Source organism: Nerophis ophidion, linkage group LG05 (genome assembly GCF_033978795.1).
Source record: "Nerophis ophidion isolate RoL-2023_Sa linkage group LG05, RoL_Noph_v1.0, whole genome shotgun sequence".
Lineage (NCBI taxonomy): Eukaryota > Metazoa > Chordata > Actinopteri > Syngnathiformes > Syngnathidae > Nerophis > Nerophis ophidion.
Window position 1 is genome coordinate 10,798,316 of NC_084615.1, and position 24,706 is coordinate 10,823,021.

Genomic DNA, 24,706 nt, shown 5'->3' on the forward strand with positions numbered 1-24,706 from the left:
CCCTGGCCTCGTCTGTCCCCGCCTGGTCCCGCCTGGCGCTGTCCCCGCCTGGTCCCGCCTGGCGCTGTCCCGCCAAATTTCTTCCCCTCTACAAAAACCTCCCCCTTGGAAGAAACTACTTGAAGGACCCCAATGAGGGTGAAAGGACCTTAAAGCAGCCCACACAGCTGCCTGTTTTAAAAGCATTAGAATTGGCTGATTGTCATAGGTGAAAAATATAGGTGAGGAAAAAATATTTGCATTCCAGCATGCTAACCTTTCAAGCTATTTTTGCTTTGCTAATTTTGCAGCTGTAACCCTTAACAGTCATATAACTTGGTATTGTCACGCCCTCATTGGGGTCCTTCAGGCATTGGAGGGGCTGTCACGCCAAATTTCTTCCGAGGGGAATGTTTTTGTCGGGGGGAAGAAATTTGGCGTGACAGCGCCAGGCGGGACCAGGCGGGGACAGACGAGGCCAGGCGGGGCCTCACATACATTATTCCATGTATGTGACATGGCAGCAGGTCAATAGGAGGACATTATTCCATGTATGTGAATAAAGATGGCAGCAGGTCAATAGGAGGACATTATTCCATGTATGTGACATGGCAGCAAGTCAATAGGAGGACATTATTCCATGTATGTGAATAAACATGGCAGCAGGTCAATAGGAGGACATTATTCCATGTATGTGACATGGCAGCAGGTCAATAGGAGGACATTATTCCATGTATGTGAATAAACATGGCAGCAGGTCAATAGGAGGACATTATTCCATGTATGTGAATAAACATGGCAGCAGGTCAATAGGAGGACATTATTCCATGTATGTGACATGGCAGCAGGTCAACAGGAGGACATTATTCCATGTATGTGAATAAAGATGGCAGCAGGTCAACAGGAGGACATTTCTTTTGAAAAAAGACAGTTTGACTAAGAGGAGACACAATCAAGTGAGCAGTCAGTCAAGTATAAAATAAACAGTCGAAAAGGTTGACAGAAAGAAACGAAAGCCAATCATATTTAGGTTTGTCTTGTGGATGGGCGGGACCAGTTGGGAGTATATCCAATCACAGCTCGATAACGGCGTGCATGGAAATAGGGGTGTGGCTTGCTAACGAATAACAGCCAATCAAATGCTTTCCCTCTTCAGACGAGGAAGTCAGGAATGTTGACATAAAAACGAAACCAAAGCATTTCCTCACATTTGATTTAGTCAACAATTGGATGACGTAATTGACTCCTCTGATGACATCACACCTGTAAGTCACGTCTTTTTTTCATCTGCACCCCTTCACTGCTGGTCAGACTGGCACCAACTTTGTGTTCCAATGATTGAAGCCTGAAAGAGTTGTCATTTGTATAAATATTAATGAGATTGTATATTATTATTTCTATGAAAAGCTACATACAATATTAACTCTCCTCTGTTAGTGAACATAATTCACATGAATCAAGTCTTTGGGTGCATTCCTTCAATTGTGATACTTTAATAACCGATCATACATTGTTAGCCATAAGAGAGTTACAAGTACAAAAGCAGTGAAGTTGTCACCTTGTGTAAATGCTCAATAAAAAGAGAATACAACAAATCCTTTTCAACTTATATTCAATTGAATAGACTGCAAAGACAAGATATTTCATCTTCACACTGACAAACCTTTGTTATTTGTTTTGCAAATAATCATGAAGTTGGAATGTAATGGCAGCAACACATGTCAAAAAAGGCATTTTTACCAGTGTGTTACATGGCCTTTCCTTTGAACAACACTCAGTGCAGGTTTGGGAACTGAGGAGACACATTTTTGAAGTGGAATTATTTCCCATTCTTGCTTGATGTACAGCTTAAGTGGTTCAACAGTCTCCTGCCTCATATTTTAGCCTGGACACATTTTCAATGTCTGGACTACAGGCAGGCCAGTCTAGTACCCGCACTCTTTTACTATGAAGCCACGCTGTTGTGACACCTGGCTTGGCATTGTCTTGCTGAAATAAGCAGGGGCGTCCATGATAACAACATATGTTGCTCCAAAAGCTGTATGTACCTTTCAGCATTAATGGTGCCTTCACAGATGTGCAAGTTAGTCATGCCTTGGCCACTAATACACCCCCATACCATCACACATGCTGCCTAGAACACTTTCACCCTTCAACAATCAGTAATACACCCCCATACCATCACACATGCTGCCTAGAACACTTTCACCCTTCAACAATCAGTAATACACCCCCATACCGTCACACATGCTGCCTAGAACCCTTTCACCCTACAACAATCACTAATACACCCCCATACCATCACACATGCTGCCTAGAACACTTTCACCCTACAACAATCACTAATACACCCCCATACCATCACACATGCTGCCTAGAACACTTTCACCCTACAACAGTCTGGATGGTTCTTTACCTCTTTGGCCCACGGTTTCCAAAAACAATTTGAAATTTGGACTCGTCAGACCACAGAACACTTTTACCATTTAGCATCAGTCCATCTTAGATGAGCTCAGGCTAAGCAAAGTGTTTCTGGGTGTTGTTGATAAATGGCTCTGGCTTTGCATAGTAGAGTTTTAACTTGCACTTACAGATGTAGCGACCAACTGTAGTTACTGACAGAGGTTTTATGAAGTGTTCCGAGCCCATGTGGTGATATCCTTTACACACTGATGTGGCTTTTTGATGCAGTAGCGCCTGAGGGATGGAAGGTGCGTAGTATCATGGCTTACGTGCAGTGATTTCTCCACATTCTCTCAACCTTTTAATGATATTACGGAGCGTAAGAGAATTTAAGTCCCTACCTTTAGTCAAAAGTGATTTATGACCCCCCATAAAACAATGATTTATGACCCCTCAAGGTCAAAGGTCAATGATTTATGAGGGGTCAAGTTCAAAGGTTAATGATTTATGAGGGGGTCAAGGTTAAAGGTCAAGGTTAAAGGTCAAAGTCAAAGGTCAGGTTCAAATGTCAAGGTCAAGTGGGTGTGGCTTACCCGGAAGAGGGTGGAGTTAAGACCTGCGGTGGGAGTGGTTAAACCAGGAAGAGGGTGGAGTTTTAAACAGAAAGAGGGCAGAGTTAAGACCTGCGGTGGGAGTGGTTAAACCAGGAAGAGGGTGGAGTTAAGACCTGACAGGGAACAGAGGAGGGATCAGTTTTTTTAAGAAAGCAATGTCATCTGAGCAGCATGTGACCATATATTTGATAGTTTAAATGTTTACGATCGTTTGAAACAACTTCCAGATTTCGATGTATTGATGGTTGGGAATGTTACGTGTGGAGATGTGGACACGCACGCACTTCACACACACACACACACACACACACACACACACACACACACACACACACACGCAGAGGAGGTGGAGCTTTATACGTTAGCGTAAAGACTTTGTTCGATTCGGTCATGATTAGTGAAACGCCTGTGTCGATTTATAAAAATAATAAAACTTACATTGACGCTCCGCAAAAAAGTCGAGTGTTTCTAAATCGTATTCAGATGCCGCCGACCGAGTCTTTGCGTGAGAAATGGGACTTGGAAGGGGAGGGATCTTTTGGATTTGTATTCAGATACGAAATGGGTGATATCTGCTTATTTCAGCTAAAAGAAAGAAGAGACGGAAGCCCTTTCTCGATATTTTCATCGTTATCTACCGTGGATTGGGAAGTTTTTGGTGGACACGCACACACGCACACACACGCACACTTCACACACACACACACTTCACACACACACACACACACGCACACACACACACACACACACACACGCACACACGCACACACGCACACACGCACACACACACACACACACACACACACACACACACACACACACACACACACATTCGTACGCACTGAAACAACTTCCATACCTCACGAAAACATATTTAAACAGATGGAAAAAACTATCGCAGAACACAGTGTCACGTAGCAACTGGTCTTTACGGTCGTTTGAATCAACAGGTCAGTTTGGGGGACAAAAGGAGGGTTCAGTTTTTACTGACTTCCCATCTGACAGTTTAAATGTTTATGACCGTTTGAATCAACAGGACACGCACGCACACACACACACACACGCACGCACACACACACACACACACACACATACACACACACACACACGCACACACACACACACACACACACACACACACACCATTACCTCTGCTTTACCATGTTATTAGACATTGGTTTAACTCCATTTAAGCATTTAAACGTTAAAAGCATTGCACTTGTACGACGATGTAATACCTTTTTTTTTTTAACAGCCGATGACGACGAAGTGAAAGACGATGAACTTTGCTTAAACGGTCTTACAAAGTTGGAAGATGATTTTCGAGGTGTGTTTAAACCTTCAAATTATTTAATATTATGTGTATTCATTATTTAGTTTCATAGAGGATTTGCCGTAAGATCCTAACGCGATCGTTTTAACACAATCGCAGTCTGGTGAGTCAAATGATTCTCATTTTACAAGAAAAAAAACATGCGGTATACGATACATATATACATATATTTACTTACAGATTTTCCGTTTACATCTCTTGCTCACTGGTCTCCCTTAAAGCTGGCGGGTCCGTCAACGGCCGTTCCAGGCAGAGGAGAAGGCTTGATTGCGCCAAAGACTCCAGACATCGAATCCTTGCTCCGAGGGGAAATCATCGAAAACGACGGTGAATGTCCGACAGGCACCCGCTGTAAGTTTTTCTCGTTTTCTGTAAGCTTTTTAAGATTCTCAGGAGCTTTAAAGAGCTCCTCTCATTCCAATGTCTTTCGCTCAAATGAATTTCGCGCCTAAGGGGAATGGGCGGGGACTGATTCCGGAGGTGGGCGGTTGTTTCCGCCAAGCAACCTTCTGGTTGAAATGGAGTGTGGATCAAGATGGATCCCTACTCTATATTCTTTTATTTAACCCAATGTTTTTTAAATACGTGTATAATGCTTTATATCCTATGGGTTGTGAATTCCATCCTACAATATCTTCCAAGGAACCCAAAGAAATGTTACCACATCTCCCGCTTTATTTATTCTATAGATTGCCTGAACTATTTCATAAACTAAATCTTGTCTTGTTTCTGATGCTATGTTTTTTATGCTCATCAATGCACTGTTGGACTGCGAGCACACAACTACTTTCCTTGCTTTGTTTTCCTCTATCCAGTTAACTGCCATATAAATTGCTACCAATTCCCCCGTAAAAACAGATAGTTTATCACTGATTATTTTATTTAATACTATGTTTCCTTGTGGGATAACTGCTACAGCTCTTACCTTTATTTTTTTTTATATAGTTTTTGATGCATCCGTATATATCATATCTCAATCCATTTTTCTATCCGGTAACTATTTAAATTTCTATTCTTTAGTAATTGCATGTTTTCTTTTGGGTTATCAAACATCCACGGTGGTATTGCAGGCATTGGTACTGTAGGACTAACTTTAATATTGTCAATTTTAACTTTATTACATATGTCTCCTATAATCCACCCAAAACTATTCTTTTTTGTTTTCTCTTTTTCTTGGCAGATTGGTAGCACTGGACAAGTCGGATATCCTTGCTTGGATCCTTTTAAAGTTGCCCGATAAACTGCTGAGAGTTGATCTCTCCTCTTGTCCAAAGGTTTTTCGTTCATTTTTACTTGTAATACTGGCACTAGGGTTGATGTAGTAGCTCCACAACATAACCTTAAAGCCTGTGACTGGATCCGGTCTATTTTCCCAAGTCATGTTTTTGAAGCAGATTGGTAAATAATGCATCCGTAATCAATAACAGATGGAATTAAAGTTATAAATATATACATGTATTGTTTTCAACGTTAACCTATCAGCCCCCCAATCATTACCCCTCAAAGACCTCATTATATTTAACACCTTTTTACTTTTTCCCCTATTTTTTTATTTTCCGGAAGGAACACTCCTGAAGGAATAAATAAAGTACTATCTAATCTAATCTAATCAAATCTATTTTGCTGATGTGGGTTGACTAGTTCATATTTTTATCAAACCATATTCCTAAATATTTAAATACTTGTACCTCTTCTATATTTTCACCTTAGAGTTTTTATTTGGAGCTTGTTTGGTACTTTTGTCTTTGTAAAATGTATGACTTTTGTCTTTCCAACAGAGAATCTTAAACCTCAAGCCGTTCCCCAGTCTTGAACATTATTTACCACTTTGTTAGTTTTTTGATTATTTCTTTTGACTCTAAATAATATACTAGTCTTTCATTAATCTTTTTTTTTTTTCCATTACTTTTCCCCAAATTTATAATTTCCTGCCTCTTCCGGGTCTTACCCTGACTTGCATATTGGAATTGTTACCGCTAATTTTCCCCTCTGCCGGTCATTCTCCTTCTTCATATATCCTGTCATATCATTTCAAGACCACTTCTTTGACGATGCCACCTAAGTTTTTGATCATTTGATAACCCGCTAGGTCTTTCCCCGGTGACGTATTTTTAACCTTTTTCAAAATTCGAACCATTTCATTCAAAGAAAATGTCATATCCATAGTGTTGGTAAAGCTATTAACGTTGTCTTCCATCATTTCCCCAATATTTAAACTCATTGTTTTTTCTCTCTTTTGTTTTTCCACATTTCTCAAATTATCATTACTGTGCACTTCAACAAATGTTTTTGCTAAAGGTTCTGCTGTTTCTTTACCCGTGACTACATCTTCTTTGATAAATGTGGCACATCATCCTCTTTACCCTTCATTCCTATCTTTACGAATCGTTATATATCCTTTTATTATAAAGTTTAATTTTGGCTTCAGCCCTGTTTCTTGAATACAAATTATACGTGGTTTAGTTTTCATATTTTTAATATATCCCTTTAATTCATGTTCGGTTGCTATCAAACTTCTGGCATTCCACCGGACAATTAACAGGGTGTTGGAATGTGGTGACATGACTCCGTCACGTCTACTCTCCGTAGTACAGCTTGCACCCGGTACCAAGATAGTTCTTTCAACAACTTTGATGCTGCTTTGACAATTATTTTGATCTTCTCAGTCTTATTTTTACTTTCATTTTGTATCAAAGCTGAGTTGTGCTCTCTGGTTTATTTTGCAAATGAACCGACAGAACATGATCATGTACAAGACTCGCCTACCCACAATGCACTGCAGCCCAACGCTCCTGGTCGGATGTTTTTTCGGGGTTCATGGAGAGATGCGGTAAAGAGTGGTAGCCAAGACACACGGTCACACACGGTCACACACGGTCACACACGGTCACACTCGGCAATTATTTTGACCTGGGGAGCAGATATAGAGGAAAAAATGTGTCTGGGGGGCCGGGATATCTGATTTTCAGGTACAAAAAACTTCACAATGACACAAAATAAACACAACAGTTAAACCTCACACTAAAAACAAGACATTGACTTGTACGTTCAAAAGACAGAATAGAACAAGTCAAGACATGCAATGCCATCTACAAAATGTTATGTAAATGTTAGTCATTACACACGCGGCTATGGTTTTGATGTATTTGTTACAGACGTTTACGTCAAGTAACATCACATGGTTCCATTTGCACCTTTCAACAAATCTGAAAAGGAATATTAAGAAGTAAAACTTATATTTAATCCTACCTCTTCTCCGAGCACACGGTGACCGTACATACGGGTCGAAAAATGTTGACCTAATTCAGCATTTCTCAAAGTGTGGGGAATAGAGACATGACAGGTGGGGCTCGAGGAAAGGGAGGAAATTTTTTATTTTTGATTTTTTTTTTACTATGCTTTCATTTTCTATACACACTGTAAATCACTTTGTGATTCTGTCTGTGAAATCCGCCGTATAAATAAATGTAAATTACTTATTTTTCCTGTAGGCTTTAAATTTCTCGGCAGGAGCGAAAGTTTGACAGACATAGCAACAGTAACTTTTGCAGGCAGGGCTAAGAGGAACAAACTTTCGCGCGGATGGGTAGCAGGCTAATGTGCGAACCACAATTACACAAAATGGATACATTTGCAACTCGCACCTCAAAGGTCTGCGGAGAAACAAAAATATGACGGGTCTAATCAACCAAAAAGTCAACCTAAAAGAAAATATGGCGAAGGGTATCTTGCTCTTGGATTCACGGCAGCGGAGGTGGGGGCAGAGGAGAGACCCCTGTGTGTTCTTTGTCTAAAACGGCTAGCAGCAGACAGCCTGAGACCCAACAAAGCAAAGAGACAACTCGAGACCACACATGATGTCCAATAAATTGTTTTGTTGGGGCGATGGGGGTAGGTGGGCCTTGAGTCTAAAGTGCTGATGACAGAAAAAAAAAAGTTTGAGAAGCCCTGACCTAATTGTACGGATCTCACTTTAAACGGCAAACCGATCATTTAAATGTTTTCACTTTGAATATGAAACGAGGAGTAAAATGTACAATATTATCAATTATTTCACAAGGACATGTTTTAAGGATATTGTACAGTATCATTAAATCTAAAATGAATGTGATCACTTTCAGGATCATTTTATTTTTAGCCAGTAAACAACTGTTATGTACTTTTGAATCGGGTTTTCAAAAAAAAAGAAAAAGGGAGGGACAATCAAGGATCAACAATGGCACGACTTTCACTAGCTTGCGTGAGGTCAAAAGACAAGAGATTTTAGACCAATGCTGCTTTGGATCTGTTCCTGCTAAACTAGTAAGCGACTTTCAATGCTCAAATCAGAATAATAATACTAATTTTAGCTACTGGAAATTTGTGTGGTAGCAATAAATACCCACCAGCGCGATACTTTGCAGTTCCACACTGACCAACCACGCAACAAACTCAAAAGAACTGTACAAGGAAAAAACAATGCAGTGACTTCAAACTGCAAATATAAGGTTTGAGTAAAATATGTAGGTTGGTGTGAATGTTGTCCGTCTATCTATGTTGACCCTGCAATGAGGGGGCGACTTGTCCAGGGTGTACACCTCCTTCCACCCGATTGTAGCTGAGATAGGCGCCAGCGACCCCCACGTCCTCAAAAGGGAATAAGTGGTAGAAAACGAATGTAGGTTCCTACTGTGGAAAGTTCAGTAATACAGAATCATTGTGGCATTATCGTGTCAGTTGGACGCTATATGCGCTAGTCCTCATGGTAAATGTGGTTTTCCTTTTGGGAAAACGCCATCGCTTTGGTTCACTGGTGCGGCCAATATAAACCAAAACTGAAAATTCTTAAGTGGGGCTTTAAGTAGAGTTTATAAATCTTGTATCTGTGCCACATATAGCCTTATTTCAGTGTCAACAGTCTCCAGCTTACTTGCTACACATGTTTTGGCTCTGCCCATCCCTGTGCAGTTATTGGACCGACATTTTTAATACTTTGTCTCTTGTTGTAATTACCTACTAGGCCTTCTTTGCCTTTATTTGATGTTGTATCTTTATGTTAGCAATTGGGACTTTTTGAATGAAATTGTCTGTGGCTCCATGTTAACGAAGTTGCCTGTACTATTTGACTGATGCATTTTATTGATTGATTTATTATTTTTCTTTCTTTTTCGTTTTGTCTCCTCAGAAAAAAAATTTGGTAACTTTGTTTGTTTTATAACTTGTGCCAGGATAGCAGTAATTGCACAAAGGCATTCTTCTTCTTTTAGTTTTCTGACAGCACGTAGGCGTTCGCATCAACTTTCGTCTTTTTAACAAATGGGTAAAGGGGGAATGATGTATGCCGTAAAACTAGTTGGCACATTTAATATTTAATAATAATGAATATTGTAAAATTCTATAATTTTTGTTATTTAAAGGGGAAAACCCGATTCAAAAGTACATAACAGTTGTTTACTGGCTAAAAATAAAATGATCCTGAAAGTGATCACATTCATTTTAGATTTAATGATACTGTACAATATCCTTAAAACATGTCCTTGTGAAATAATTGATAATATTGTACATTTTACTCCTCGTTTCATATTCAAAGTGAAAACATTTAAATGATCGGTTTGCCGTTTAAAGTGAGATCCGTACAATTAGGTCAGGGCTTCTCAAACTTTTTTTTTTCTGTCATCAGCACTTTAGACTCAAGGCCCACCTACCCCCATCGCCCCAACAAAACAATTTATTGGACATCATGTGTGGTCTCGAGTTGTCTCTTTGCTTTGTTGGGTCTCAGGCTGTCTGCTGCTAGCCGTTTTAGACAAAGAACACACAGGGGTCTCTCCTCTGCCCCCACCTCCGCTGCCGTGAATCCAAGAGCAAGATACCCTTCGCCATATTTTCTTTTAGGTTGACTTTTTGGTTGATTAGACCCGTCATATTTTTGTTTCTCCGCAGACCTTTGAGGTGCGAGTTGCAAATGTATCCATTTTGTGTAATTGTGGTTCGCACATTAGCCTGCTACCCATCCGCGCGAAAGTTTGTTCCTCTTAGCCCTGCCTGCAAAAGTTACTGTTGCTATGTCTGTCAAACTTTCGCTCCTGCCGAGAAATTTAAAGCCTACAGGAAAAATAAGTAATTTACATTTATTTATACGGCGGATTTCACAGACAGAATCACAAAGTGATTTACAGTGTGTATAGAAAATGAAAGCATAGTAAAAAAAAAATCAAAAATAAAAAATTTCCTCCCTTTCCTCGAGCCCCACCTGTCATGTCTCTATTCCCCACACTTTGAGAAATGCTGAATTAGGTCAACATTTTTCGACCCGTATGTACGGTCACCGTGTGCTCGGAGAAGAGGTAGGATTAAATATAAGTTTTACTTCTTAATATTCCTTTTCAGATTTGTTGAAAGGTGCAAATGGAACCATGTGATGTTACTTGACGTAAACGTCTGTAACAAATACATCAAAACCATAGCCGCGTGTGTAATGACTAACATTTACATAACATTTTGTAGATGGCATTGCATGTCTTGACTTGTTCTATTCTGTCTTTTGAACGTACAAGTCAATGTCTTGTTTTTAGTGTGAGGTTTAACTGTTGTGTTTATTTTGTGTCATTGTGAAGTTTTTTGTACCTGAAAATCAGATATCCCGGCCCCCCAGACACATTTTTTCCTCTATATCTGCTCCCCAGGTCAAAATAATTGCCGAGTGTGACCGTGTGTGACCGTGTGTGACCGTGTGTGACCGTGTGTCTTGGCTACCACTCTTTACCGCATCTCTCCATGAACCCCGAAAAAACATCCGACCAGGAGCGTTGGGCTGCAGTGCATTGTGGGTAGGCGAGTCTTGTACATGATCATGTTCTGTCGGTTCATTTGCAAAATAAACCAGAGAGCACAACTCAGCTTTGATACAAAATGAAAGTAAAAATAAGACTGAGAAGATCAAAATAATTGTCAAAGCAGCATCAAAGTTGTTGAAAGAACTATCTTGGTACCGGGTGCAAGCTGTACTACGGAGAGTAGACGTGACGGAGTCATGTCACCACATTCCAACACCCTGTTAATTGTCCGGTGGAATGCCAGAAGTTTGATAGCAACCGAACATGAATTAAAGGGATATATTAAAAATATGAAAACTAAACCACGTATAATTTGTATTCAAGAAACAGGGCTGAAGCCAAAATTAAACTTTATAATAAAAGGATATATAACGATTCGTAAAGATAGGAATGAAGGGTAAAGAGGATGATGTGCCACATTTATCAAAGAAGATGTAGTCACGGGTAAAGAAACAGCAGAACCTTTAGCAAAAACATTTGTTGAAGTGCACAGTAATGATAATTTGAGAAATGTGGAAAAACAAAAGAGAGAAAAAACAATGAGTTTAAATATTGGGGAAATGATGGAAGACAACGTTAATAGCTTTACCAACACTATGGATATGACATTTTCTTTGAATGAAATGGTTCGAATTTTGAAAAAGGTTAAAAATACGTCACCGGGGAAAGACCTAGCGGGTTATCAAATGATCAAAAACTTAGGTGGCATCGTCAAAGAAGTGGTCTTGAAATGATATGACAGGATATATGAAGAAGGAGAATGACCGGCAGAGGGGAAAATTAGCGGTAACAATTCCAATATGCAAGTCAGGGTAAGACCCGGAAGAGGCAGGAAATTATAAATTTGGGGAAAAGTAATGGAAAAAAAAAAAAGATTAATGAAAGACTAGTATATTATTTAGAGTCAAAAGAAATAATCAAAAAACTAACAAAGTGGTAAATAATGTTCAAGACTGGGGAACGGCTTGAGGTTTAAGATTCTCTGTTGGAAAGACAAAAGTCATACATTTTACAAAGACAAAAGTACCAAACAAGCTCCAAATAAAAACTCTAAGGTGAAAATATAGAAGAGGTACAAGTATTTAAATATTTAGGAATATGGTTTGATAAAAATATGAACTAGTCAACCCACATCAGCAAAATAGATTTGATTAGATTAGATTAGATAGTACTTTATTTATTCCTTCAGGAGTGTTCCTTCCGGAAAATAAAAAAATAGGGGAAAAAGTAAAAAGGTGTTAAATATAATGAGGTCTTTGAGGGGTAATGATTGGGGGGCTGATAGGTTAACGTTGAAAACAATACATGTATATATTTATAACTTTAATTCCATCTGTTATTGATTACGGATGCATTATTTACCAATCTGCTTCAAAAACATGACTTGGGAAAATAGACCGGATCCAGTCACAGGCTTTAAGGTTATGTTGTGGAGCTACTACATCAACCCTAGTGCCAGTATTACAAGTAAAAATGAACGAAAAACCTTTGGACAAGAGGAGAGATCAACTCTCAGCAGTTTATCGGGCAACTTTAAAAGGATCCAAGCAAGGATATCCGACTTGTCCAGTGCTACCAATCTGCCAAGAAAAAGAGAAAACAAAAAAGAATAGTTTTGGGTGGATTATAGGAGACATATGTAATAAAGTTAAAATTGACAATATTAAAGTTAGTCCTACAGTACCAATGCCTGCAATACCACCGTGGATGTTTGATAACCCAAAAGAAAACATGCAATTACTAAAGAATAGAAATTTAAATAGTTACCGGATAGAAAAATGGATTGAGATATGATATATACGGATGCATCAAAAACTATATAAAAAAAAATAAAGGTAAGAGCTGTAGCAGTTATCCCACAAGGAAACATAGTATTAAATAAAATAATCAGTGATAAACTATCTGTTTTTACGGGGGAATTGGTAGCAATTTATATGGCAGTTAACTGGATAGAGGAAAACAAAGCAAGGAAAGTAGTTGTGTGCTCGCAGTCCAACAGTGCATTGATGAGCATAAAAAACATAGCATCAGAAACAAGACAAGATTTAGTTTATGAAATAGTTCAGGCAATCTATAGAATAAATAAAGCGGGAGATGTGGTAACATTTCTTTGGGTTCCTTGGAAGATATTGTAGGATGGAATTCACAACCCATAGGATATAAAGCATTATACACGTATTTAAAAAACATTGGGTTAAATAAAAGAATATAGAGTAGGGATCCATCTTGATCCACACTCCATTTCAACCAGAAGGTTGCTTGGCGGAAACAACCGCCCACCTCCGGAATCAGTCCCCGCCCATTCCCCTTAGGCGCGAAATTCATTTGAGCGAAAGACATTGGAATGAGAGGAGCTCTTTAAAGCTCCTGAGAATCTTAAAAAGCTTACAGAAAACGAGAAAAACTTACAGCGGGTGCCTGTCGGACATTCACCGTCGTTTTCGATGATTTCCCCTCGGAGCAAGGATTCGATGTCTGGAGTCTTTGGCGCAATCAAGCCTTCTCCTCTGCCTGGAACGGCCGTTGACGGACCCGCCAGCTTTAAGGGAGACCAGTGAGCAAGAGATGTAAACGGAAAATCTGTAAGTAAATATATGTATATATGTATCGTATACCGCATGTTTTTTTTCTTGTAAAATGAGAATCATTTGACTCACCAGACTGCGATTGTGTTAAAACGATCGCGTTAGGATCTTACGGCAAATCCTCTATGAAACTAAATAATGAATACACATAATATTAAATAATTTGAAGGTTTAAACACACCTCGAAAATCATCTTCCAACTTTGTAAGACCGTTTAAGCAAAGTTCATCGTCTTTCACTTCGTCGTCATCGGCTGTTAAAAAAAAAAAGGTATTACATCGTCGTACAAGTGCAATGCTTTTAACGTTTAAATGCTTAAATGGAGTTAAACCAATGTCTAATAACATGGTAAAGCAGAGGTAATGGTGTGTGTGTGTGTGTGTGTGTGTGTGTGTGTGCGTGTGTGTGTGTGTGTATGTGTGTGTGTGTGTGTGTGTGTGCGTGCGTGTGTGTGTGTGTGTGCGTGCGTGTCCTGTTGATTCAAACGGTCATAAACATTTAAACTGTCAGATGGGAAGTCAGTAAAAACTGAACCCTCCTTTTGTCCCCCAAACTGACCTGTTGATTCAAACGACCGTAAAGACCAGTTGCTACGTGACACTGTGTTCTGCGATAGTTTTTTCCATCTGTTTAAATATGTTTTCGTGAGGTATGGAAGTTGTTTCAGTGCGTACGAATGTGTGTGTGTGTGTGTGTGTGTGTGTGTGTGTGTGTGTGTGTGTGTGTGTGCGTGTGTGCGTGTGTGCGTGTGTGCGTGTGTGTGTGTGTGTGTGTGTGTGCGTGTGTGTGTGTGTGTGTGAAGTGTGTGTGTGTGTGAAGTGTGCGTGTGTGTGCGTGTGTGCGTGTCCACCAAAAACTTCCCAATCCACGGTAGATAACGATGAAAATATCGAGAAAGGGCTTCCGTCTCTTCTTTCTTTTAGCTGAAATAAGCAGATATCACCCATTTCGTATCTGAATACAAATCCAAAAGATCCCTCCCCTTCCAAGTCCCATTTCTCACGCAAAGACTCGGTCGGCGGCATCTGAATACGATTTAGAAACACTCGACTTTTTTGCGGAGCGTCAATGTAAGTTTTATTATTTTTATAAATCGACACAGGCGTTTCACTAATCATGACCGAATCGAACAAAGTCTTTACGCTAACGTATAAAGCTCCACCTCCTCTGCGTGTGTGTGTGTGTGTGTGTGTGTGTGTGTGTGTGTGTGTGAAGTGCGTGCGTGTCCACATCTCCACACGTAACATTCCCAACCATCAATACATCGAAATCTGGAAGTTGTTTCAAACGATCGTAAACATTTAAACTATCAAATATATGGTCACATGCTGCTCAGATGACATTGCTTTCTTAAAAAAACTGATCCCTCCTCTGTTCCCTGTCAGGTCTTAACTCCACCCTCTTCCTGGTTTAACCACTCCCACCGCAGGTCTTAACTCTGCCCTCTTTCTGTTTAAAACTCCACCCTCTTCCTGGTTTAACCACTCCCACCGCAGGTCTTAACTCCACCCTCTTCCGGGTAAGCCACACCCACTTGACCTTGACATTTGAACCTGACCTTTGACTTTGACCTTTAACCTTGACCCCCTCATAAATCATTAACCTTTGAACTTGACCCCTCATAAATCATTGACCTTTGACCTTGAGGGGTCATAAATCATTGTTTTATGGGGGGTCATAAATCACTTTTGACTAAAGGTAGGGACTTAAATTCTCTAGCGTAGATGGTGAAATCCCTAAATTCCTTGTTGAGTAATGTTGTTCTTAAATAATTTGCTCAGGCATTTGTTGACAAAGTGGTGACCCTCGCCCCGTCCTTGTTTGTGAATGAGTGAGCATTTCATGGAAGCTGCTTTTATAGCCAATCATGGCACCCACCTGGTCCCAATTAGCCCGTTAGCATGTTCCAAATAAGACTTTGATGAGCATTCCTCAACTTTCTCACTCTTTTTTGCCACTTGTGCCAGCTTTTTTGAAACATGTTGCAGGCATCACGTTCCAAATGAGCTAATATTAGCAAAAAAGAACAACATTTCTCAGTGTGAACCTGAAATATCTTGTCTTTGCAGTCTCTTCAATGGAATATAAGTTGAAAAGGATTTGTTGTAGTCTCTTTTTATTTAGCATTTGCATACAAGGTGGCAAGTTGACTGCTTGTGGGACTTTTATAATAACAAAGGACAGACTGTAATCGACCCCAAATGACAATTTATGGTTGCCAAAGGGATTCAAAGTAATAATTGGATTGATTGATTTGATTTATGCACAAATGAGATGCATTAAATATTACTTTAAATCCCTTTTTTGGCAACCAGGAATACATTGTCTCCTTTTGTTATGTTCTGATTCTTCTTAGACCATCTCTGACCCTTCTTTGACCATATCTGACCCTTTTTTGATTGTGTCTGACCCTTCTTAGACCGTCTCTGACCCTTCTTTGTCCATATCTGACCCTTCTTTGACCATATCTGACCCTTCTTAGACCGTCTCTGACCCTTCTTTGACCATATCTGACCCTTCTTTGACGATCTCTGACTCTTCTTTGACCGTGTCTGACCCTTTTTTGTTTGTGTCTGACCCTTCTTAGACCGTCTCTGACCCTTCTTTGACCATCTCTGACCCTTCTTTGACCATCTCTGACTCTTCTTTGACCGTGTCTGACCCTTCTTTGACCATCTCTGACCCTTCTTTGACCATCTCTGACCCTTCTTTGACCATCTCCGACCCTTCTTTGACCATGTCTGACCCTTCTTTGACTATCTCTGACCCTTCTTTGACCGTCTCTGACCCTTCTTTGACCATATCTGACCCTTCTTTGACTATCTCTGACCCTTCTTTGACCATGTCTGACCCTTCTTTGACCATGTCTGACCCTTCTTTGACTATCTCTGACCCTTCTTTGACCATGTCTGACCCTTCTTTGACCATCTCTGACCCTTCTTTGACCATCTCTGACACTTCTTTGACCATGTCTGACCCTTCTTTGAACATGTCTGACCCTTCTTTGACCATATCTGACCCTTCTTTGACCATCTCTGACCCTTCTTTGACCATGTCTGACCCTTCTTTGACCATATCTGACCCTTCTTTGACCATCTCTGACCCTTCTTTAACCATATCTGACCCTTCTTTGACCATGTCTGACCCTTCTTTGACCATGTCTGACCCTTCTTTGACCATCTCTGACCCTTCTTTGACCATATCTGACCCTTCTTTGACCATCTCTGACCCTTCTTTGAACATGTCTGACCCTTCTTTGACCATATCTGACCCTTCTTTAACCATCTCTGACCCTTCTTTGACCATGTCTGACCCTTCTTTGACCATGTCTGACCCTTCTTTGACCATCTCTGACCCTTCTTTGACCATCTCTGACACTTCTTTGACCATGTCTGACCCTTCTTTGACCATATCTGACCCTTCTTTGACCATCTCTGACCCTTCTTTGACCATCTCTGACCCTTCTTTGACCATATCTGACCCTTCTTTGACCATATCTGACCCTTTTTTGATTGTGTCTGACCCTTCTTTGACCATCTCTGACCCTTCTTTGACCATATCTGACCCTTCTTTGACCGTCTCTGACCCTTCTTTGACCATATCTGACTCTTCTTTGACCATCTCTGACCCTTCTTTGACTATCTCTGACCCTTCTTTGACCATGTCTGACCCTTCTTTGACTATCTCTGACCCTTCTTTGACCGTGTCTGACCCTTCTTTGACCCTTGTGTTCCTCTCCAGGTGTCTCCCCCAGCCTCAGAGCTTTCTCCAGTGGTCGCCGTCGCCGCTGTCACCATTCCTCCACACCCAGGCCTGCCACGCCCCTGCCCCCCCGCCACAGAAGTGTTGGCTGGATTGGCGGGAGGCGGCGACCCTGCAGCCACGTCTTCACCGCTCGGTAAGTGTCAAGCACTTCCTGTCTGATTTGGTTGCTGCCTGCCAGTCATCACGTCAAAGAGGCATTTCCTGTTGCCCAGCGAGCACGCACACACTCACATGCCAGAGGGTTGTTGTTGTTGTTGTTGTGTTTTCTGAGCACATTGTCTGCACTTGGCTCCGGGTGCCATCTGTGTCAAACTCTGCATTTCCTCTACAAAGACCAACAAATGTTGTCTGGGAGCAAGACTTAGTAAGGACCTGGTGGACATCTTTGTTCTTAGTTCTATACCAAGACTTAGTACGGACCTGGTGGACATCCTTGTTCTTAATTCTATAGCAAGACTTAGTACGGACCTGGTGGACAACTTTGTTCTTAGTTCTATACCAAGACTTAGTAAGGACCTGGTGGACATTTTGTGACTCCAATGGTTGTGTTCTTATTTCCATGGCAAGACTTAGTAAGGACCTGGTGGACACCTTTGTTCTAAGTTCTATACCAAGACTGAGTAAGGACCTGTTGGACATCTTAGATCTTAGTTCTATACCAAGACTTAGTAAGGACCTGGTGGACTTCATGTGACTCCAATGTTTGTGTTCTTAGTTCTATAGCAAGACTTAGTAAGGACCTGGTGGACATCATGTGACTCCAATGTTTGTTGTCTTAGTTCTATACCAAGACTTAGTAAGGACCTGGTGGACATCTTAGTTCTTAGTTCTATAGCAAGACTTAGTAAGGACCTGGTGGACACCTTTGTCCTTCGTTCTATACCAGGACTTAGTAAGGACCTGGTGGACATCTTTGTCCTTAGTTCTATACCAAGACTTAGTAAGGACCTGGTGGACATCTTAGATTTTAGTTCTATACCAAGACTTAGTAAGGACCTGGTGGACATCTTAGGTCTTAGTTCTATACCAATTCTTAGTAAGGACCTGGTGGACATCTTAGATCTTAGTTCTATAGCAAGACTGAGTAAGGACCTGGTGGACATCATGTGACTCCAATGTTTGTTGTCTTAGTTCTATACTAAGACTTAGTAAGGACCTGGTGGACATCTTAGTTGTTAGTTCTATAGCAAGACTTAGTAAGGACCTGGTGGACATCTTTGTCCTTAGTTCTATACCAAGACTTAGTAAGGACCTGGTGGACATCTTAGATTTTAGTTCTATAGCAAGACTTAGTAAGGACCTGGTGGACATCATGTGACTCCAATGTTTGTGTACTTAGTTCTATACCAAGACTTAGTAAGGACCCGGTGGACATCTTAGTTCTTAGTTCTATAGCAAGATTTAGTAAGGACCTGGTGGACATCTTTGTCCTTAGTTCTATACCCAGACTTAGTTAGGACCTGGTGGACATCTTAGATTTTAGTTCTATACCAAGACTTAGTAAGGACCTGGTGGACATCTTAGATTTTAGTTCTATAGCAAGACTTAGTAAGGACCTGGTGGACATCTTAGATTTTAGTTCTATAGCAAGACTTAGTAAGGACCTGGTGGACATCATGTGACTCCAATGTTTGTGTTCTTATTTCTATACCAAGACTTAGTAAGGACCTGGTGGACATCATGTGACTCCAATGTTTGTGTTCTTAGTTCTATACCAAGACTTAGTAAGGACCTGGTGGACATCATGTGACTCCAATGTTTGTGTTCTTAGTTCTATACCAAGACTTAGTAAGGACCTGGTGGACATCTTAGATTTTAGTTCTATAGCAAGACTTAGTAAGGACCTGGTGGACATCTTAGTTCTTAGTTCTATACCAAGACTTAGTAAGGACCTGGTGGACATCTTAGATTTTAGTTCAATAGCAAGACTGAGTAAGAACCTGGTGGACATCATGTGACTCCAATGTTTGTGTTCTTAGTTCTATACCAAGACTTAGTAAGGACCTGGTGGACATCTTAGTTCTTAGTTCTATAGCAAGACTTAGTAAGGACCTGGTGGACATCTTAGTTCTTAGTTCTATAGCAAGACTTAGTAAGGACCTGGTGGACATCTTAGATTTTAGTTCTATAGCAAGACTGAGTAAGGACTTGGTGGACATCTTAGTTCTAAGTTCTATAGCAAGACTTAGTAAGAACCTGGTGGACATCATGTGACTCCAATGTTTGTGTTCTTAGTTCTATACCAAGACTTAGTAAGGACCTGGTGGACATCTTAGTTCTTAGTTCTATAGCAAGACTTAGTAAGGACCTGGTGGACATCTTAGATTTGAGTCCTATACCAAGACTTAGCAAGGACCTGGTGGACATCATGTGACTCCAATGTTTGTGTTCTTAGTTCTATAGCACGACTTGATATCTCGTCATGTTTTCACCTTCTGTCTGAAAGAATGAGATGTCATATTCAGCCTGTTTAAATCTTCTGTGTCTGCTGACTATCACGTCACAAAAGAATAAAGACCTCATTTCAATCCGCCAGACGAGATATATTTAGGTGGAACTATGACAGAGACATTGCAGGACATCTTTGACAAAGCACGATGGTCATGGAAGACACTTTCTCATTGTTTAAAAAAAATAGACCTAAAAATTAGTGATCATCAATCTTCACCAAGACGTCACTTAAATGACATTCACGGTACCGGAGGGTCTTGTGAGATGACGCTGGCTGCTGCAAGATCATTATTATTAAAATATGACCGAGAGGAAGGCGAGAAACACTTTTTATTTCAACAGACTCTCGAGCCGTACCTTCCGTCTAAACTCTAAAGGCCGACTGCACATTTCCTATCTTCACAATAAAAGCCCTGCTTCATGGTGCCTGCACTAACTAAATACAGAGTCTCGGAAAAATGGCGTGCACAAGCGATCCCTCAGAAAGCTGGCGTGCACATCACTCTTATTTTGTTAGCGCAGGCAGCATGAAGCAGGGCTTTTATTGTGAAGATAGGAAATGTGCAGTCGGCCTTTAGAGTTTTGACGGAAGGGACGGCGCGAAAGTCTGTTGAAATAAAAAGTGTTTCTCGCCTTCCTCTCTGTCATTTTTTCATAATAATGAACTGGCAGCAGCCAGCGTCATCTCACAAGACCCTCGGGTGCCGTGAATGTCAATCAAGCAAGCTACGGAATTTTCCGCCAATGTTTTTCTTGTAAAGTGTATGGAAGCTGGATGAATTAGATGCCAAAAACCAACCACTTTCATGTGGTATTGTACAGAAAGGACAACTTTTAATTTCTCCTCCATTTGAAAATGTGGGCGTTATCATCATTACTGTCTGATTCCAATCAATGCAAGTCATCAGAATCAGGTAATACACCAACTTATATTCTTGTCTTTGTGAAAGAAAGACATCTATATGTGTTACACATGCTTGTATTATCATTAAACACATTTAAGTTGTTTACAAAAATGTCTCTTTCATAAATAAATAAATATAAATGATATATATAAATGGGGATAGATCCCCTCGAGTTGGTCAATTGAAAAGTAGCTCGCCTGCAGAAAAAGTGTGGGCACCCCTGATCTAAATGATATGTTGTTATTGCACTCACCTGTCATGTCAACACACATGTGAAGCTCCTCCTCCTCCTCTACAAGGCGCGTGCTCGCTCCAATGATGGCGTCTCACCGCGATTAAAGATAAAATCGTCTTTTCTTTGAATGTTTCCGCTCACTATTTTCAAGTTATGGGCTCAAGGCGAACTGGAAGGAACAGAGCGAGGGTGAAAAAGGAGTCAGGACGCATGCAACTTGATCTGCTGCTAAGAAATGATGGCCGTTCAAGGAACTTCTAGTTGAGGCCTTATTCTGGTCTTGACTTTGACAGCCCTAATAGAACTAGTTCCCCAGTCACAGTTCCAGTCCCCAATTAGGGCTGGGCGATATGGCCTTTTATGAATATGTGGATATGTTTAGGCCATATGAATATGTGGATATTTGATATATTTTATATATCTCCATATTTTGCCTTAGCCTTGAATGAACACTTGAAACATATAATGACAGCAGTATGATGATTCTATGTGTCTACATTCAAACATTCTTCTTCATACTGCATTCATATATGCTACTTTTAAACTTTCATTTAGAGAAGGGAATCACAACTAAAAGTGTATTTATTGAACAGTTATTCTGCAGTGGCACAAACATTCATGTCATTTCCAAACAGAAAGTGCAAGATTGTCAGAGACATTTTAAAACAAACTATTAGTGCACTTTTGTGCATGATGTCACTAAGATGACTTATCAAAACAACACTAAATTAAAGAGCACTTTTTGGACATAACGCCACTACAATAGTTTAAAACAAATAAAGTGCACTTTTGTGCATGATGTCACACAAGATATTTCAATAAGTGTCAAATAAAAATGAGCCGCATAATAGGAAATCAAATCGCTATGTGGTAGGTTTCTTGCGGATGTTAGCTCCTTAGGTTGTTGACTATTTTTTTCATTCGGTGCTGATGTGGAAATGGTTGCTTCTGCATTTTGTTGGCGTGGCACCGAACTTAGATGTTGACATGTGGAGTTTCAAGCACTCTTCATTCTCTAGTAGGGGACTTTTCAAATGATGCTACAAATTAGCAGTGCCGCTACTGTTTGTAGGAACACTTTTGCCGCATAGTTGACATATTACGGTTGTCTGTTCGACATCTTCCCGCTTGAAGCCAAACCGCCGCCAGACGATGGACCCCCTGCTGTTTGTCTTGGGATTGAATTCTTCCTCCATTTGTTACCAGATTCTTACCTTATCTCTCTCTCGTATTGCCACTCCGCTAGCACCACAGCTAACGTTACCCATGCTGCTACCTCTCTGCTCCGCGAGGGTGTATACGTATGTGACGTATGTAAGAAGGTGCGCTTGTTTTATGTCTCTGTGAGAAGCAGAGACAAGAAGGAGTGGGAAGAGCCTGTAGTGTAATGCCCGCAGCTAAAAGCAACTGCGTGAGAAGATATACTCCAATATCACCATCTAGTCATTTTCTATATCGCACAGACACAAACCCGTGATTATATCGAGTATATCCATATATCTACCCTCAATGATGTACTTTGAGCTGCTACTTCTTCAAATTTCACCCTGTCTGCCTCCAAATGACACCTTTTTCCTTTTGCTTTTGTGGTTTGTGTGTGTGAGCGTGTGGAAATGCTTCACGCTGGCTTCAGCCGCTCCTTTCTTTCTGGCCCTGCAAGGAGGGCTCAGGAAGGTGGTGGAAGGTGGTGGAAGGTGGTGGAAGGTGATGGAAGGTGGTGGAAGGTGGTGGAAAGTGGTGGAAGGTGATGGAAGGTGGTGAAGGGTGGTGGAAGGTGGTGGAAGGTGATGGAAGGTGGTGGAAGGTGATGGAAGGTGGTGGAAGGTGATGGAAGGTGGTGGAAGGTGATGGAAGGTGGTGAAAGGTGATGGAAGGTGGTGGAAGGTGGTGGAAGGTGGTGGAAGGTGATGGAAGGTGGTGGAAGGTGATGGAAGGTAGTGGAAGGTGATGGAAGGTGGTGGAAGGTGGTGGAAGGTGGTGGAAGGTGGTGGAAGGTGATGGAAGGTGGTGGAAGGTGGTGGAATGTAATGGAAGGTAGTAAAAGGTAGTGGAAGGTGGTGGAAGGTGGTGGAAGGTGGTGGAAGGTGATGGAAGGTGGTGGAAGGTGGTGGAAGGTGGTGGAAGGTGATGGAAGGTGGTGGAAGGTGATGGAAGGTGATGGAAGGTGGTGAAGGGTGGTGGAAGGTGATGGAAGGTGGTGAAGGGTGGTGGAAGGTGATGGAAGGTGGTGAATGGTGGTGGAAGGTGGTGGAAGGTGATGGAAGGTGGTGGAAGGTGATGGAAGGTGATGGAAGGTGATGGAAGGTGGTGGAAAGTGGTGGAAGGTGATGGAAGGTGGTGAAGGGTGGTGGAAGGTGATGGAAGGTGATGGAAGGTGGTGGAAGGTGGTGGAAGGTGGTGAATGGTGGTGGAAGGTGGTGGAAGGTGATGGAAGGTGATGGAAGGTGGTGTAAAGTGGTGGAAAGTGGTGGAAGGTGATGGAAGGTGGTGAAGGGTGGTGGAAGGTGGTGGAAGGTGATGGAAGGTGGTGGAAGGTGATGGAAGGTGGTGGAAGGTGATGGAAGGTGATGGAAGGTGGTGGAAAGTGGTGGAAGGTGATGGAAGGTGGTGAAGGGTGGTGGAAGGTGGTGGAAGGTGATGGAAGGTGGTGGAATGTAATGGAAGGTGGTGGAATGTAATGGAAGGTAGTAAAAGGTAGTGGAAGGTGGTGGAAGGTGATGGAAGGTGGTGAAAGGTGGTGGAAGGTGGTGGAATGTAATGGAAGGTAGTAAAAGGTAGTGGAAGGTGGTGGAAGGTGATGGAAGGTAGTGGAAGGTGGTGGAATGTAATGGAAGGTAGTAAAAGGTAGTGGAAGGTGGTGGAAGGTGGTGGAAGGCGGTGGAAGGTGAGAACTGAGCTGGCATTGATTGAACACTCTGTGGACACCCGCCATTGGCGTTGTTAAAGTAATGAGGCGCTCTGTCTCAGTCATGCAGCAGGTGTGGTGGCGAGGGAAGATTACCTGCAGGCCTCACTGCTGCACACGAGAGATGCTGCTAGAATGCTATCTGCCTCCCAGACATTGGCCTCGCTCTACATTTGACTTCCTCTTATCTGGGCTGCTGCTGCTGCTGCTTTATCCTGCTGACTCACCGGCTGCTGGCTTCTCTTCTTTCACCGCATGTCTCTGACCTCATGTCACACACACCAGATCCTTCCTAGCACACACATCCACATCCACATCCACATCCACATCCACATCCGCAGCCAAGCATGTCCATTAGACATTACTTTTACTTGCTAGCCACATTGACAAAGTCAAAATGGGTCTGGGGACTGGTGTGTATAAAATATATACATATATACATACGTCTATATATATACACATATATACTTACACATGTACATATACTTATATATATGTATATATATATATACTTATACATACATGTGTATGTATACATATAATGTATATTTTACATTATATGTATATATACACAAATATATATGTAGCACCCCTACTGTAGGATAGCAGGTTAGTACAACAATTTAGATTACTAGGTTCTTGGCCGTATAATTGAGAGACTCGAAATGAGACGTCACGTACTTAGTGGACCACAGAACAGCTGTTGGCAAATTTAT

At 41.2% G+C, this 24,706-nt stretch overlaps 2 protein-coding genes across 5 annotated transcripts in view; one reads left to right on the forward strand and one right to left on the reverse strand.

Annotated features, from left to right (window-relative positions):
- The window catches only part of drp2 (dystrophin related protein 2), a 302,156-nt gene that overhangs the window by 36,649 nt on the left and 240,801 nt on the right, over positions 1-24,706 (forward strand). For 2 of the 4 annotated variants that reach the window (XM_061899976.1, XM_061899973.1), the window contains exon 2: positions 17,471-17,627. The gene's annotated coding sequence lies outside the window, so the exon portion shown is untranslated. Of the gene's footprint in view, positions 1-543; positions 1,245-17,470; positions 17,628-24,706 lie in introns of those variants that run through there. The other 2 variants (XM_061899974.1, XM_061899977.1) reach the window with 2 other exon arrangements.
- On the reverse strand, positions 22,621-23,988 carry LOC133552459 (uncharacterized). The gene has a single exon (XM_061899654.1). It carries the CDS (start codon positions 23,986-23,988, stop codon positions 22,621-22,623), a length of 1,368 nt encoding a protein of 455 aa, XP_061755638.1.